Source organism: Myxine glutinosa, chromosome 11, assembly GCF_964187855.1.
Source record: "Myxine glutinosa chromosome 11, kmMyxGlut1.1, whole genome shotgun sequence".
Classification (NCBI taxonomy): Eukaryota; Metazoa; Chordata; class Myxini; order Myxiniformes; family Myxinidae; genus Myxine; species Myxine glutinosa.
The window spans coordinates 31074190-31093169 of record NC_136271.1 but is presented as its reverse complement, the minus strand read 5'-3'; the positions used below and the strand labels follow the sequence as shown (position 1 = coordinate 31093169).

The 18980-nt window shown below is 43.8% G+C and overlaps 1 protein-coding gene across 2 annotated transcripts in view; it reads left to right on the top strand.

The window, feature by feature from the left end:
• Positions 1 to 1854: 1854 nt before the first annotated feature.
• Positions 1855 to 18980, top strand: part of PHF20L1 (PHD finger protein 20 like 1) — a 120040-nt gene continuing 102914 nt past the window's right edge. For both annotated transcript variants that reach the window (XM_078786517.1, XM_068130412.2), the window contains exons 1-8: positions 1855 to 2112; positions 4514 to 4617; positions 4853 to 5021; positions 5624 to 5708; positions 5832 to 5920; positions 10722 to 11091; positions 15694 to 15746; positions 15826 to 15940. In XM_078786517.1, coding sequence (XP_078642643.1) covers positions 2080 to 2112; positions 4514 to 4617; positions 4853 to 5021; positions 5624 to 5708; positions 5832 to 5920; positions 10722 to 11091; positions 15694 to 15746; positions 15826 to 15940 — 1018 coding nt within the window. In that variant the 5' untranslated portion in view covers positions 1855 to 2079. The remainder of the gene's footprint in view (positions 2113 to 4513; positions 4618 to 4852; positions 5022 to 5623; positions 5709 to 5831; positions 5921 to 10721; positions 11092 to 15693; positions 15747 to 15825; positions 15941 to 18980) is intronic.

Sequence of the window (18980 nt, the reverse complement as noted above, 5' to 3'; positions counted from 1 at the left end):
TGCTGCCCGATAAACGGGCTTTTCAGAGTACCCGAGTTTGATACGTGCAATAAAGCAACTCGGACGAATTTCCGTCTTTGGTCGCGTCAATCCTTTCGACTCGCGTTGGAGCACAGCTCCTTCACCATAGTGATGGGTAAAATAGTGGCAAGAGGCTTTGGCTTCGCCGGCTTATTGCGGCTTTGCAGTCGGTACTAGTATCCTCCATACTAATGGAGGAGGCTACTCCATAAATTTGTCCCCGACTTTCCCTCAAGGACCGAGGGATGAGGGCAGAGACTCGGACACCGCCATAAGGGGAGTTTCTCTATTTATTTATTTTTCCCGCTGAGCTACCGATTTAAACTGAATTAAAAGGTCCCCTGATCTAAGCTTTTCAGCGTTGTGAACATCGCCACATTCTTTCCAAATTAAAGTCGCCATTTTAATCGGGTTGTCAAAGGTTAACGATTTGGTTATAAGGCCAGATAAAAAAAAGAGTTGGTGATCGTCCCCGCCCGACCGTACGAAACACACCCGACCCGAAACTTTTTTTATTTTTTATTTTGAAAAAATCATTAAAAAACGATCTTTTCACAGTCAAATTTGGCGCCGTTCTGCACCGCATGCTGCGCCGTGCATGCTGCGCAGCGCAGTGCGTGCTGCGCAGAGCGTCGCAAGTCCAAGTGCCTCGGGCTCGGGCAACTTCACCCATTTTACGTTAGCCATTCATGGCGGCTATTGTGTGAGATTTTTCCCGCTGAAATCTATTGATTCGTGCTGCTATGGACACCATTCTCTACAGCTGTGGAAGTGTGTTCACGGAGATCAACAACGATGGTGATGACGATCCTGAACAGGATACCAGACTCGCTGATCTTTATGTTCGTGCCAATCTGAACTGTGCTTCCCCTATATAACTAGCGTACTACTCTGCTGGCTATGAAATGCTCTGCATCCACTGTGGCACTGAGGAGAATTTGGTTGAAAAGGCAGGGCAATACCCTCAATGTAACATTTGTACTGCAAAGCCAGTACCAAAGCGTGGCAGAAATCTTGTTCAACATGCTCGATAGTTTCAAGGTGCCGAGGGCATGGTGTTTATCTGTTTTTCCGATGTCATTGTGTATATACATGTACAGGTGTCTTGCCCTTTCACTACCAAGCTCAGCTAGGACGTTCAACATCATCCAAAATCACACAAACACTGTGTTTCATAGAGATTTGGGCAATGTCTGTAAATCTGTGAGATGAATGAAGAAATTAAATCATTTTGAGGAGAAAGGAGTCTTTATTTCATATTTTTCCATGTCAACAAAACTCAATGGAAAGTAGGAAAAAACAAACAAACAAAAAAAAACCTCCCTCCCTACCCGAACTTTTGAGAAAAAAGGACGATCACCAACTCTTTTTTTTATCTGGCCTAATAGGGAATTTTCAGCCTTCCAGCACCGAGATTATATAGGGAATTTATCCCTCCCGATACATGCTCCATTCCCTCACTCCTCCACGAAAACCCGCAGAGGGTGAAATTTGGCACAGGAAAGGTCGAATCAGCACAACAGCGCAAGAGCGAAGAAACAGAATACCGGAATAACACAGAAGCGCCCTCTGACCCGGAAACCGTTCAAAGATCCTCCAACCATTGGCCTCCGCTCTACCTTACGCCCCGCCCACAAAATTCCTCGTTGTTATTTCTCGTTGTTATTCCTTGTTGATATTAGTAAGGCGAAGGTAGGCATACCTTCAGTGGAACATGAAGAAGTACTCTTCAATATTTCAACGTTAATATACTCTGCATTTACCGTATTATTTGCTTGTATGATTCTTCAAACAACAACAACAATTCGTCCAGAGTGCGCTGGCCATGTCGGTATGGTTAGAAAGTGTTTTCTGCGTCTGTTTACGTCATTCCAGGCCTTTTCAACCTATTGATTGCGCGTGGTGTATTTTATCGATTCGTGGTCGCTTTTGCTTGAATTTAGATCCTTATATTCTGAATTAAATCTGGAGATCTGAGGAATAAGACAAACAATACTAGTGATACTAATTAGTAATATAATAGGCGTTTGGTCACTTCATGTGAGAATTAAAGGCGGAATGCTGGAGGGGAGGAATGTCGATGTAAACGAGGTGGGTTCATCAATATCGTGCGTGGATGTGTGTGTGTGTGGATGTGTGAGTGTGTGGATATGTGAGTGTGTGGATATGTGAGTGTGTGGATATGTGAGTGTGTGGATATGGATATGTGATGTGAGTGTGTGGATATGTGTGGATGTGTGTGGATGTGGATATGTGAGTGTGTGGATGTGTGTGGATGTGGATATGTGAGTGTGTGGATGTGGATATGTGAGTGTGTGGATGTGGATATGTGAGTGGGTGTGAGTGTGTGGATGTGTGAGTGTGTGGATATGGATATGTGAGTGTGTGGATATGTGTGGATGTGTGTGGATGTGGATATGTGAGTGTGTGGATGTGGATATGTGAGTGTGTGGATGTGGATATGTGAGTGTGTGGATATGTGTGGATGTGGATATGTGAGTGTGTGGATGTGGATATGTGAGTGGGTGTGAGTGTGTGGATGTGTGAGTGTGTGGATATGGATATGTGAGTGTGTGGATATGTGTGGATGTGGATATGTGAGTGTGTGGATGTGGATATGTGTGTGGATGTGTGGATGTGTGAGTGTGTGGATGTGTGAGTGTGTGAGTGTGTGGATATGTGAGTGTGTGGATATGTGCGGAAGTGTGTGGATGTGGATGTGGATATGTGAGTGTGTGTGTGTGGATGTGGATATGTGAGTGGGTGTGACTGTGAGTGTGTGAGTGTGTGGATGTGTGAGTGTGTGGATGTGTGAGTGTGTGGATGTGGATATGTGAGTGTGTGGATATGTGCGGATGTGTGTGGATGTGGATATGTGAGTGTGTGGATGTGGATGTGTGAGTGTGAGTGTGTGGATGTGTGAGTGTGTGAGTGTGTGGATGTGTGAGTGTGTGGATGTGTGAGTGTGTGGATGTGTGAGTGTGTGGATGTGTGAGTGTGTGAGTGTGTGGATATGTGAGTGTGTGGATGTGGATATGTGAGTGTGTGGATGTGGATATGTGAGTGTGTGGATGTGGATATGGATATGTGAGTGTGTGGATATGTGTGGATGTGTGTGGATGTGGATATGTGAGTGTGTGGATGTGGATATGTGAGTGTGTGGATGTGGATATGTGAGTGTGTGGATATGTGTGGATGTGGATATGTGAGTGTGTGGATGTGGATATGTGAGTGGGTGTGAGTGTGTAGATGTGTGAGTGTGTGGATATGGATATGTGAGTGTGTGGATATGTGTGGATGTGGATATGTGAGTGTGTGGATGTGGATATGTGTGTGGATGTGTGAGTGTGTGAGTGTGTGGATATGTGAGTGTGTGGATATGTGCGGAAGTGTGTGGATGTGGATGTGGATATGTGAGTGTGTGTGTGTGGATGTGGATATGTGAGTGGGTGTGACTGTGAGTGTGTGAGTGTGTGGATGTGTGAGTGTGTGGATGTGTGAGTGTGTGGATGTGGATATGTGAGTGTGTGGATATGTGCGGATGTGTGTGGATGTGGATATGTGAGTGTGTGGATGTGGATGTGTGAGTGTGAGTGTGTGGATGTGTGAGTGTGTGAGTGTGTGGATGTGTGAGTGTGTGGATGTGTGAGTGTGTGGATGTGTGAGTGTGTGAGTGTGTGGATATGTGAGTGTGTGGATGTGGATATGTGAGTGTGTGGATGTGGATATGTGAGTGTGTGGATGTGGATGTGGATATGTGAGTGTGTGGATGTGGATGTGTGAGTGTGAGTGTGTGGATGTGTGAGTGTGTGAGTGTGTGAGTGTGTGGATGTGGATGTGTGTGAGTGTGTGGATATGTGAGTGTGTGGATGTGGATATGTGAGTGTGTGGATGTGGATATGTGAGTGTGTGGATGTGTGCGGATGTGTGTGGATGTGGATATGTGAGTGGGTGTGAGTGTGTGGATGTGTGAGGGTGTGGATGTGTGAGTGTGTGGATGTGGATATGTGAGTGTGTGGATATGGATATGTGAGTGTGTGGATGTGGATATGTGAGTGTGTGCGTGTGTGGATATGTGAGTGGGTGTGTGTGTGGATATGTGAGTGGGTGTGTGTGTGGATGTGTGAGTGTGTGGATGTGTGTGTGTGTGTGTGTGTGTGTGTGTGTGTGTGTGTGTGTGTGTGTGTGTGTGTGTGTGTGTGTGTGTGTGTGTGTGTGTGTGTGTGTGTGTGTGTGTGTTCGTTGTTATCTCCAAATGCAGGTTTCAGAAGGGAGTGGGGGAGGTCTGTTAATATAAACTGGGCAAAGATTCAGATGATTTAACACAGATGAGATTTTCAGCAGATGGTCACTGACAGGACCATGGGCAATGGCCACAGTTTCAGTGTAAAGAAGAGGAGAGTAATTTGCAATGGTCTTTCACTCAGAGTATTCGATCGTGTTTTATACAATTTGAGTTGCATTTTACACGCTGTGTACCTGGCGTTTCCAGAATGCAGAACGAGCATCAAGGTCAGCACGCAAGCTTCCTTACCGTCCAGGCATCGTTTTTGAGGCTGGGGCACGGCTCGAAGCACAGGACCACTTGCACAAATGGTAAAGTGATTCACCAAGTCCATGACCAGAATTATATGTGGCGTTTACTGTTTGTGCAACGTTATAAGGATTCTCGAAACGTCCAAATCCTACTCTGCTTCCCGGAACTCTGGTACGACGAATACTAAATATGTGTGGGCCTATTACTGTTAGTGTAAGCTTTATCACATTCATTCGTTCTTTATCTTTCCCCCTTGTCCTCCCCCACAACTCCCCCTGCCCCTTTTCCACCAAGGTACCCATCACGCATAGAAAAAGTGGATCTGGAACAAGGGAAGATTCTTATCCACTTTGAGCGCTGGAATCACCGCTACGATGAATGGTTAAGCTGCGGAAGTCCTCGGCTGCGGCCTTTGCAGCGCACATCTCTACGTCGAGAAGGACTGCGGGAAGAGCAGTTGCCAGTGAGAGGCATCAGATCAATCGTATAATTTCTCTATATTATCTCTTGAGAGGAAAATCTCTCTATATATTTTTTGTAATACTGTACAAGGCAATGAACTATTAACCCCACGCTTTTTTTGAAAAAAAAACTTAAGGTCACGGGTCAAAATGGGGAAAAACATTTTAAACTCGAAATTTAATATTGGTTCATTTATAATATAACTTTTTTTGCCAACTTTCAACTTTTATTGAGGTGGGAAGGGTTGTGATGGCACGCTGTTGACTTCACTCTAGTTAGTAATGACAGTCATCTACTTTAAACAGAATATGGCTTCATATTGATTGTAGATGAACCGGTTTGATTACAAAATGTGTAAAATGACATGGACACTACAATATGGAGAGAGAAATAAATGACCAAAATGTTATGAGAAGGAGAGACTGCAAAGAGCCAGGCTTGATTACGTAGCCGGTTCGTTATGGTTTGGGAACAAAGTTGTCCAGGTTCCTTTATTATTCCTTTACTGCAATGACTGATTCCACGTAAGTAAGTTATTTATTTTTGGGCAGCTTGCTTCCTTCCTGAAGACCACATTAAGGATTTATTTTTGCATTGCGACAGGTGTTCAAGGTGGGTGAGGAGGTATTGGCTCGATGGATTGACTGTCGCTACTATCCTGCAAAAGTTGCCTCACTGTGTAGAGAAGGTAATAGATCGGCTTGTCGGATTTGTAACACCTGATGGAATTTGCTCTGTATAATCCTTGTTTTGGCATCCTGATGACTGCATGCTAATGTTGAACTGTTTGTTTTTATTTTGATGTTATTAGGCACTTATACTGTCTGCTTTTATGACGGAGTCACCAAGTCTGTGAAGGGGATGAATGTGAAGCCGATGCCGGACGATCTACGAGGCCAGGTCTGGTGTGCCTCTATTTTAATTTTATTCGGTTTTTACAAATATCAGTTTTTTTTTTGTTGTGGCAACTACTGGTTATCAGATGTGAAATTGTCATTTTGATTCGTCAAAGATAACTTGATTTTTACTGGTATTGCTCAATCGTTGAGTGGGAGAAGATTTGATTGCATGCACTAACAGTCATTCTCCAATTGGTGCTTGAATAATTGCCTCTCATTGGCTGGGAAATCTCAACAACGGAGAGTACACACAAGAACCATTTTGTAGTGCACGAACAACTTCAATCTGTATTATCAATCCAGGCTAAGAGTTGATGCAGCAACTATTTTGTTCAGTTAGTCTTGAAGCGAGAAAGCAATGACTGCTTCATGATTAACAACACACAAAACATTGCTTCACTAGAACGGCACTCAGTAGAATGCATACCTCCGCCAGGCTGAACAGTTTACGTTTTGTATTGCACTTATCTGCATCCGTCCAAAACCTTTCGAGATATTGTGATTACATATCACAATATCTAGCCTATCAATATTACATATCACAATATCACCAATTTTTCAATCACAATTTCAATTTCAATATCAATAATGATATCACAATATCAATATTTGCTCACAGGCAAACAGGTTTTTTACAATATCGCCAATTTAGCCTGGTGTTGGCTTAGCGGTTAGGGTGCCGGCTTGGGATCCTAGGATCCTGGGTTCGAATCCCGGTCGATCGCTGAATTAACGCCAGGGGGTTGACTCAGCCTGTCATCCTTCCGAGGTCGGCAAATTGAGTACCAGCTTGCTGGGATGAATGATCCCGGTGTGTACCCCGGTTTAGAATAGGTACACCGTATCCCTGCGCATCGAAGAGGCGACTAAGGGTTGGCGCCAGGAAGGGCATCCGGCCATAAAAACATTGCCTCAAACAGGGAACCATGATTGTCATGGAGCCCGCAAGGCTAACCCCTGCTTTAGCGGGGAAAATGGCCTTAAAACGATCATTCATTCATTCATACATATCGTTTTTGGCCGCATCTCAATGGTGAAGAATCTAGTATCAGGATCCGGATTTGGATCTTCCCCAAAATCTAATCAATTAACCATGTCACAAACACAACCTGTCCACCAAGTTTTGTCCGGAGTTTAAGTTTAATGTGGTCCACCAAGTTTAATGTGGTTTTGCTCACAGGCAAACACAGATGCAAACACAGATGTAACGAGGAGCTGTTTGTTATACAATGTTCCATCCAGTTTTGACGAACTAGTAACAACCCCTCCCTGTGTCAAGGGTCAGTGGTTAAACCACTTGCACTATTCTACGTGTACAAGTGGAAATTGCAAATGGTCTCCCCACCCTGGGGCGACTATGGGCGTGGAATTTATTTTGTGTCCATGACCTGACCCTCGGTACGTTGAGCACGTATGCAATATTTTGTAGAGATTGGCCTGGCCAAGCCATTCTTCTTTCTATAAGATTCAGGCTCTACATACCCGCAGAAAATTGGCATATGATAAAAAATTTTTTTGAATTTCTGAATCTAGTTTTGTTTCCTTTTGCTCAAGTTCCCTCACACAGGATGGAATGAAAATAACCGTTGCACTATATATCTCGAGGTGGAATGCGGTACTTATTAATGACGAACATGAAAGTACATTTTATCTTAAATTGGATAGTTTGCTGTTCAGATGGTTTTTAAAATAAATTTAGCATAAAAAATGAACTTTTTACATTCCCTCTTTTTTTTTTTTTTTTACCTTTAGACGCCTGATACACTTGCAGTAAAGAATGTTAAACCGTTTGTTGGGAAAAAAAAATCAATCTGAGTGCATTTAAAAAAAAATCAGAACTACAAACATGAGGTGTACGCAGCATATAACTTTAGATGTTGGAGCACTTAAAACATCTTGCTAATCTTATCCGAGAATTATTTTTCCCTTTTGTTAATTTTCTCTCGTGAATCCAGCACCAAGCTTTGTTATGTAATTACAACGCTTCATAGGGTACTTAAATTTTTTGTCTAAATAAGAGATTTCACTGCATTCTTCAAAAGGCAAAACTACATCCTCTTAACTGCAGGTTTATTGGCTTACTTTGAGCTAGGGCTAGGGCTAGGAGTTAGGGCTAGGAGTTAGGGCTAGGAGTTAGGGCTAGGATTTAGGGCTGGTAGTTAGGGCTGGGAGTTGGGGATCTTTGTTTCTTTCACATTTCTTTCTACTTTTTCACATTTCTCCTTATTCATTCTAATTCTTGCTTGTTCTTTCTTTCTCTCTTTCTTCATCTATCTGTCCAAGGAGAAGTGAATTATTGCAGAGATTTTTCTGGAAGGTTCACTTGGCTGCGCCTGGATGGGAGTAGCGGCTGAAACCCGAATCCTATCCAGGTTCCTCCTGATGACTCCATCTTTGCTCTTTACTTAATCGGGTTCCTTCTGATGTCTTCAATGTAGTATTTGGTTTTCCATGTCATTCCAATTATAAGCAAAAAAATGGAATCCATCATCACAGTTGACCCTCAACCCTTCCCTTTCTTCAACGACCTGAGCTCATTTCGATCATTTCGGTTTCAGACCCGGTCACTCTACCCTGGACATGCTGCTTCTGCTCTCCCAACCATGGATGGATGCCCTCAGCGTTAGGCTTGAGATCAGGGCCGTCTCTCTCTAATCTCTAGAGTCTAGACATTTCTCGAGCATTCGGTACACTCTGGCATCCCACCTTGCTCTCCAAACTCTCTTCCTATGGCATCCAAAGCCATCTCCACACATGGCTTGCGGAGGGAGTCATTCAGCAAGTCGCTTTCAACGGGTTCCTCTTATGTCCTCTCCCTTTCAAGGATGGAGTGCCCCAAGGCAGTGTCTTGGGCCAAGTACCATACTTGATCTTCAACAATCTTTGGATTTGTGCCTTCTCCATGCCTCCTACCACCTCCTTTTTGGTTTTGCACATTCTGCCCTTTCTTTTCTCTCTCTCCCTCCCAGGTTGCTGCATGGCTCACCATCTGCCAGTAACCCACTTCTGGTGAAACTATAAAAATCCAGGCTCATTTCTCCCCTATGTTAATTTGTTCCTCTTTTTTTTGCACCTGTAGAAAGAACCAACATTCTCAGTCTGTTCAATCCCATCTGTGGAACCAACATCCTCAGTCTGTTCAATTCCATTCTTCCTCCTAGGAATCCAGGGCTTCAATATTGCTGTTCACCTCAAGTAATTTTCCATCTATAGCCCTGATAGTTTGTATCCTCAGTTAACCCTCCCCAAGCACACCCTTCTTTCTTTCCTGGTTAATGTGTTTTTCCCCCTCTCTTTCTTCTTATGTTTCGTTTATTATTTATTTTCTGTTTCATCCCTGGGTTTCCTCTCTTTTTGCTGTGTTTTTTTTTTTTAACCTTTTAACCAGCTTGTTTACCCCCTGTGCCCCCATCTTCCTCCCCTTGGAACTAATTCTTCTCCACATTCACTCTTACATTACACCAAGGAACATAGCGCTGCACCGCACATCACAGTGAACAACATCCCTATCCCCCACACACACCGAACAAAAATACTCGGCGTCACTTTACCACATCCATGTCATTCTCGGATCACATCATAAACATCAAAAAAACATGCACATTGCACACCCAAGCTGAACACACTTGGGGCAATGGGGCACTCACAGGCACCGATCGCAGGCACTTCGGACACAACAAAGAAACAACATCACTAACATACAAATAGTACATGAGATCAGTCATCAACTACACCAGCTCATCTTGTTCCTCCAGCCCATCAAACGCACATCCCAATTCCCTTCAGACCATATAAAACAAAGCCTTTCGCATCATCACAGGTTGCACACTAACAACACCCATCGAGCACCTACACACAGAAGTAAAAATGCTAAAAATCAGAGACCACTTAGACATGAGAGATGCACAGTTCCTTGCACCGGCAAATGCCAACCCTAATCACCCATGTCGCGACATGTACAACCACCCACAGGCTCCTAGACACATTAAAACTACACCACAAAGACACTACAGTGACATCCACATGCACACCCACATTGCCATAAAAGCAATAAACAACCTGGGCCCAAACTATCTTTGGCACAAAACCCCCACCCATCGATGACACAGAGAAACTACTCTCCAGGTCTGATCATGTTGATGACCTTTCACGCCTTCACTGTGGACAAAACCCACAACTTTTACACGACAAACGTAGACTCGACGACACCACTGTCGACATCTGCAACCACTGTCGACATCTGCAACCACTGCCAGGCTGCTCCACACACAATGAAACATATCATGGAAGATTGTGCTGTCCTGGCTTAATGTAGGCAAGAGCACATATTGGATGCGAGGGATCTCTGGGTTTTCCTGTGAAATCATTCGGCAATCTGCGTTGCTGGTCTGTTCAACCAGAACTGACTGGGGCAACACAACAACAACAACAACAACCACGCTTTAGCCAAGCGTCCCTCTGTTGTATCTCTCTACCCTGCACTGAGTGTGTTGTCCCCCCCCCCCCCTCTTTTAACTGTTATGTTCTAGTTCGCTCTGTGTTCTAGCTCTTCTACGAGCCTTCACTTCGTATACAAAAACAAAAAAAGTCAACATTGTATATGGGATTGAACTTGATGCCACAGTACCATGAGGTGCTCTCAGACTACAACATTAAAGATTTCCTGGTTTTTATCTGAAAACAACAGGGTAGGTATATTTTTGTAATATGAAAGCCAAGATAACAACTCCACTGTTTATGTATAAAAGCTGACTTTGGATATACACCATATATCCATTACATATGCTTTTCACGTGATTTAGGATTTGAGCACTCTAGTGAAGAGTGTGGGCCGTGAGGCCTCCAGCGAACTGGGGAGCAAGGTGCATGCTGGATGTGTGGACGACGATGAGCAGGAGCCAGATGAGGAGCCAGATGAGCCGGATCAGGAGCTGGATCAGGAGCCGGATCAGGAGCCGGATCAGGAGCCGGATCAGGACCAGGAGCCGGACCAGGAGCCGGACCAGGAGCCGGACCAGGAGCCGGACCAGGAGCCGGACCAGGAGCCGGATCAGGAGCCGGAGCAGGAGCTGGAGCAGGATCCGAAACCGGAACAAGAACAGGAACAGGAACAAACTGAGGAAAGTGGCATCGGCCTGCATCAAACACCTTTCATTGAACTACCAAATAGTGGTATGTGGCCAAAGTGTTGAGCATTCTATTCTGATTGATAGTAAGATTGATGGAATGTTTGCGCACAGTACCAAGCTTGGGGGAGCAGCTTGCATTGTGTAGTTTGCAAATGTTTGCTCTCAGAAAGTTGAATTTATTTTAATGAAGATTTATCTTACTATAATTCACCAAATGTCCATCCGTCCATTCGAAGGTACTGCAAAAACGGCTCAACCGATCGCAACGATATTTTGGGTGGGTATTCCTGGGACCCTTGGGAGTAAAATAGGCTATATTGTTTTTCCAATTTTTCCAAGTTTTCCAATTTTCCAGTTTTTCCAAACACGATGGAATAATATTTACCGATATGAACAGTGATGTGACTTTTATTGAAATTCTACAAATACTGTTTAGATTTTGATGACGATTATGAACCTGCCGCGAATGCCGTGATGGTTTCTACTTTCTAAACGTGAATTCGCGGATCGCCATATGCAGATTCGTCATTGACTGGGTATGGAACAAACGTACCCATTTGTTTGCCAACGGGTACGTTTTTCATGGAAGTCCTTCAGGAACTTGCTGTCCATGTCTGGCGTGCGACTGAAGGTGCTACAGGAATGTGGAATTTATTGGTTTCATGGTTTATCATTCGCCGTATCTGCATTGTCTCTTTGCCTCTGGCCTCCCACCCGTGCGAAGCACGGGTACCTCACTAGTAGTTAAAATAGAATGCATGTGATCCACCAAGCAGTAACCCGGGTTGCTCCGTGATTTTTAATCATTTTACATAATTAATTAATCTATTTTAGGGGGAGTGTAACCCGGGTTCGTGTGATAGGAAAATCCTTTGTGTCATGTAACAACAACAACACAACATGCATTTTAAGGCCATTTTCCCTGCTAGAGCGGGGGTTAGCCTTGCGGTCCCCATGACAATCTTCTCCATTTTGCCCTATTTTCTGCATCTCTCCTTGTTAACCCCCTTGCCCGCATTTCTTCTTCCACCATCTTTAGCCAAGTCTTTCTCGGTCTTCCCCGTCTTCTACTTCCTTCTACATTCATTTCCATCACTTCTCAACCAGTCACTTTCATCCTTCCTCAACACATGACCGAACCATCTCAACCTGTTCCTCTTCACAGCATCAATCACAGGCTCTATTCCCATCATCTTTCGCAATTCATCATTTGTCTTCCTCTCTCTCAACGATACTCCGCACATCCACCGAACCATTCGCATTTCCACCCTTTCCAGCCTTCGTTGCTGCTCTACATTCATGACCCATGTCTCGCTCCCATAAATCATAACACTTCTCACACATACAGCATACACCTTTCCCTTCAGCTTCAACGACACTCCCCTCCTCATCAGCACGCCACTCAGTTCCCGAAACTTCTTCCATGCACATCTCACTCTCGCAACCATTGCCGAGTCTGATCCACCTTCTCCATTCAGCATGTCTCCGAGGTAGCAAAATATTTTCACACCTTCCAGCTTCACGCTGTCTCCAAGATCCAACTCAACATTTCCTCCATCTGCAGCTCCCTCTGTCCACACCTTACATTTGAATGTAGCTGCCACACTGGTTAATGACCCTCTCAGACCGCTACATTTTTGATGAACCCACTCAGCGCGCATTGTACATTGGATGGAGTTCACTCCGACACCCTTCCTGCACACAGCACATGACCACTTCCCAGTTCTTTCCACCTCACCACATGCTTTACCACTTGCCATCACCTTCGTTTTTCCGATATTCGCATTTAGACCTTTTGTCTCCATACATTCCTTCCACTTGTTCATCTTTTCCTTCAGTCCATCCATACTTTCCGCAATCAACACCAGATCATCTGCATACAACAACTCCCATGGTAAACCCTCCTTTACGTTCTGAGCCAGCACCTCCATCACAGCTACAAATAGTAGTGGACTTAGTACCGACCCCTGATGCACTCCCACCTTCACCTCAAACTCACCACTGTTCCCGTCCTTCATCCTTACAGCTGTGCACGCTCTTTTGTACATTGCCATCACTACTCTGATCAACCATTCCTCTACTTCTAACTTCCTCAATGCCCATGTCAATACTTCGCGTGGAACCCTATCGAATGCTTTCTCCAGATCAACAAACCCAAGAAACAACTTCTTCCACTTCTCCATCTGCTTCTCCTGCAACTGCCTCACAATAAAGAGCGCGTCTGTCGTTCCTCTTCCTGGCATAAATCCAAACTGCATTTCGTCGATCTTCACCTTCTTCCTTATCCTCCTCTCCACCCTTTCCAATACCTTCATTCCATGCTCCAATAACCTTATCGCTCGGTACGAGCCACACTCCAGAGGGTCACCTTTCCCCTTGTATGGAGGGACGAGGGTACTCGGTTCCCAATCCACTGGAATGCGGCCTTCTTTCACCACCAGATTACAGATCTCTGTCATTCTCTCCACACCCCAACTTCCTGCTGCCTTCAACATATCTCCCACAACTCCCGTCGGCCCTCCCGCTTTTCTACTCTTCATTTCATTCATTGCTTTTATCGCTTCCTCAACTTCCTTCTCAGTTATCTTCTCTGCCGGTCCTAAAACTAGGTTACTCTCTATGTTGCCATCCCATTCATTCTCTGTATTCAACAGCATTTCCATACATCTTTTTCATCTTCCTTTAATTCCATCTGGGTCCACAACGATTTGTCCCACTTCATCCTTCAAGCAACTCACCCCCATCACATCACACCTCTGTTTCGCTATCTGCTTTGCAATCCTGAAAACCGCTCTCTGACCCTCTTCCGAATCCAAGCGTTCTCCGAACATTTTCCTGCATGCCTCCTGCGCCTTTGCTACCTCTTTATTTGCAGCCTCCTTGGCTGCCTTATAACTTTCATGCTCTGCTTTTTCTGCTCCCGTACCCTTCGCCTTCTGCCACTCCTTGAACTTCTTCCTCTTCTCGTCTATCCTCTTTCCTACTTCATCATCCCACCACCATGTTAACGAGTGCCTCGGTGGTCCTTTTGTCCATCCACATACCTCACCAACGGCTCCCAACAGACTATCTTTCATTGACATCCAACCACGTTCAAGCTCAACCACATCATCCTCTACCCTACTCAGCCTCTCTTTTAATGCTTCCCTTACTGTCACCTCTTTCAACCTCCACACCTTCATTCTCGGTTGGTACTTCACCCGCCGAGCTCTCCTCGCACCTTTCACCCTTATGTCGTAGACAACCAAGTGGTGCTGTGAAACAGCCTCCTCCCCCGGATCACCTTTGTGTCCCGGAGGTGCCCCCTATCTCGCCTACGCACCATCAGGTAGTCAACGGTTGTCGTCGACCCACCTGACGTGTATGTAACAATCTTATTATCCCCTTTCTGGAACTGAGTATTACAAATCAACAAATCAGCTCCATCAGCAAACTCCAAAATCCTTTCACCTTCTCCATTTCTCACACCATATCCGTAACCCCCATGAACTCCCTCAAAACCGTCCACACTCCTTCCCACATGTCCATTTCGGTCTCCTCCTCCCACAACAACTTCCTCATCTTTCACGTTTTCCATCAGCTTCTCTATCGCACACCAGAATTTGTCCTTCTCTTCATCGCTCCGACCAACCTGCGGAGCATATCCCGAGATGACGTTCACCAAGAGCTTTCCAATCATCATTTTCACCATCATCAACCTTTCACTCACTCTCGTCACACTCACCACACTGTCTACAAACTCCTCAGAAAACAGGACACCAACACCATTCATGCCTTCTGGGCACCCTTGCCACACAAACTTGTATTTCTGTCCCTGCCTACCCTTCACCATTCTCACACCACTTCCCTTCCATCTCGTCTCTTGCACACAACATATGTCCACTCTTCTTCTGACCAATCTTTCCACCACTTCTCCTGATCTCCCTGTCATTGTCCCTACATTCCATGTCCCAAAACTCAGAAACCGATCTCCACTTCGGGCTGTACCCTGCCCATATGTAATTGTAATTGTCATGGTTCTCTTTTTGAGGCAATGCTTTTATGGCCGGATGCCCTTCCTGACGCCAACCCTCTTTGTCGCCTCTTACAACACGCAGGGATACGGTGTACCTATTCTAAACCAGGGTACACACCGGGACTTTGTCATGTAACAATTCTGTTAATTTATTCTGACACACTTCAATGGCAAATTCTCTTTTTGAGGAGTCGATGCATTTGAAAATGAGACATTTTGATGATAGAATACAAACCATTTCCCTTTTTTTTTGCATATGAAGCAGGAAAGGCTATCAAGTCTTCATTGAAATTAGACTACTGAAAGATGTATCCATTCAAATGTCAGGTATTTCCATATTTCCAGAGGTAAAAAATATGTCAAGTCGAGGGTCTTACAAAAATCACAAGCCAACAAAGTCTCTGCTCAGCACCAACATCTGCATTTGATGGCCCTCATAAAGGGAATGCCTATCCTGTGTCATGGGCGTGTATGTTTCATTTGCCACATATTCTTTTTACAATGGTAGGGCAAAGGTGAACACACTTGAGTAGTTTGATTGTTTAAATGTTTTATAAGTGCCAATTTTCTTGCTTGACTTTTTTTCTTTATTTTTGTGATGTCTCTATGTTGTTGCATTTTGTGTATCAGGTGAAACGGCATCAAGTTCCCCATGCCATTCAAGAGAAAGCAAGAAACCTGAGGTTGGTTACTGTTCTCAATCTGGCTAGCTTTATTATATCTGTTAAATTATTTATTTTCTTGACATGTTCTGACTTTCAGACCATGACAAGCACCTGCGCATCATCTGAAACAAATCCTACGAGTCCCTCTCTGTCTCATAGTGAGCAGGCGAAGCCCACAAGGACACTTCCACCAAGGAAGGCCACCCGCATAGGTAATGTTGAAACCGCAGATCCCTCAATATAAACAACCGAAACTTGTTATGCCTTCTTAATCCAAACTTAAGTTTAATGCCTTAATATAACAAATATATATATATATATATATATATATATATATATATATATATATATATATATATATATATATATATATATATATAATCGTTAGATTAAATAAGACGCGGACGTAGCTTCAGGACGTCGATCTTTAATTGTCGACAAGTTTCGACCAGCAAAGGTCTTCTTCTGAGTCGGCCCCAAGTTCAACGGAAATCGCCGACTTGGGGCCGACTCAGAAGAAGACCTTTGTTGGTCGAAAGCTTGTCGACAATTAAAGATCGACGTCCTGAAGCTACGTCCGCGTCTTATTTAATCTAACGATTATATATTCAATGCAAATGAGACGCCCTGCTCGTACTGTGGAGTTTCTACTATTTCTTACAGTTATATATATATATATATATATATATATATATATATATATATATATATATGTATGTGTATGTATATATATATATGTATGTGTATGTATATATATATATATGTATGTGTATGTATATATATATATATATGTATGTGTACGTATGTATATATATATATGTATGTGTATGTATATATATATATATATGTATGTGTACGTATATATATATATATATATGTATGTGTATGTGTATGTATATAAATATATATGTGTATGTGTATGTATATATATATATATATATATATATATATATATATATATATATATATATATATATATATATATATATATATATATATATATATATATATATGTGTATGTATATATGTGTATGTAATAATATATATATATATATATATATATATATATATATATATATGTGTATGTATATATATATATATATATATATATATATATATATATAATATATGTATGTGTATGTATATATATATGTATGTGTATGTATATATATATATATATGTATGTGTATGTATATATGTATGTGTATGTATATATATATATATATGTATGTGTATGTATATATGTATGTGTATGTATATATGTATGTGTATGTATATATATATGTATATGTATGTATATATATATATATGTGTATATATATGTATGTATATATGTATGTATATATATATGTATGTATGTATATATATGTATATATATATGTATATATATATATATATGGATGTATATATATATTGTTACGGACGCGGTTTGGATGTTATTTTTGACCGAGCGGTTGGTATGACCGCGACCGAACAGTTATTCCCCGACTAGACCCCGATTCCACCCAGACGTTGACCAAATCGCGCTATGCTAAATCAATGATGGAAAGGACACAACGACTGTGATAGATGAAACGACGCAAGGGTACAGTTCTCAAGACCTCCGGAGGAGGGTATAATTACAGTGGTGGAGAAAAGGGGATAGATTACACGGTAGTGAGGTAAAGACACAGAAGAGATAGGCACTTAAATACCGTCTTATCTTAACCCAGACAGACCACAGACAAACGGAACAAGGCTGACTTACACAGGGATTGATGGCAGGAAGGGACAGGTAGTCGATAGCACAAGGTGCACCTTGGCTCGGGGACAGGATAAAGCACGGTCCAGTCCAGAGATGCGGGGAGGCCTCACAGCGCTCGGAGGGTACGTCTTGCTTGCTCCAAGCTCAGCGCGCATCTGACGTCACCTCCCTCTTCCTGCGCATGCTCAGCGGGGAGTGACACGCCCTCGGCTGGTTGGCTCCGCCCCCCTGGGGCCGGTCCGCCGCTTCCATTGGGTGCGGGGGTTACCAGGCTCCGCCCTTGACGAGGAGCTGACAGGGAGCCCCTATTTGGTAACCCCGTCGAGCACATGTTCGATGGCGGCTCGTTGGGAAGGCCTCGTGCCCTCCCAACACCCCCTACCAACCAAGCCGGAGTGAGGACGCGCACTCCCTGTGCACGCCGCTGCCATTGCTGTTGTTGTTGTTGTTGTTGCTGAACCGTGAGGAAGAGCTGCGGGAAGGTATTGGGAGGTCCTAAACTTCCTAACGGTGCCATACAATCACATTCCGGTGCAACGAAGGGTCAGAATTAATGGAAACGAGTCCTTAACTGACATAGACTAAGAATAACTAGCAAGATGTCCTATAGTTGTCTTACATGAGATGCGGTGAACCTGGGCACGACATTTAATGGGGGAAATAGGGGGAGGTCGGGTCTACAGAGTGTTGTTTACAGAAAATGGGACTAGGGAATGGGGGATTGGGGATAGTTGGGAAGTATTGAGGAAATAGGGGAATATTTACAAGCGGATATGGATGGATGCAAATCCCATATCCGCAACATTGCACCCTTCTCTACCTCGGGGCGTCCCGACCGGATAAATTTTTACCTACTTTAGTGTGGCACTCAGATGTAGTTCCCTCTACTATTAACTCAACCCTGAGTGCGACAGTTTTACAGATGTTCACAAATGAGTAAATATGTCCCCCTGCGACGTTGCACCCTTCTCCTAACAGAAACACACCCACAGGATAACCGAATCGCGGAAAGCATCCTCAAACTAAACATACAGCCGGTAGGGAGCATCATTTATACAAGACTACACTGATATTTACACTACGATCCAGGACCTGTTCTTTGAGGAACACATGCAGATGTTATGCATAGGGAGAGCACGCATGCCAGCATCGATACACCAACCCACGAGTGCCCTGTGGCCCTACGGCCTTTAATAATGTGCAGAGCACCCCGTCCAAGCACCAAAAGCACCACCCCATTACGCACAGTCAGCACCATCCGGTGCACCAATAAAGTGTTCATAAAAATGCACAATTAAGTGTCCATGGTCACCGGTGGTGTCGCAGCCGGCCGATGTTCTGCCGCTGGTCTTGCCTTCTTGGAGTGCACTTGGCCTTCTGGCTTCTTTAGAAATAAAGAAAGGCGCCAACCACGTCCATTTCTTAATTGTGGCCGTCAGGGGGCCAACTAAAAGTGGTTCACCTGTATGGCATAGGTGCCACGTTGACCCAGAGGTCCATCCACGGGT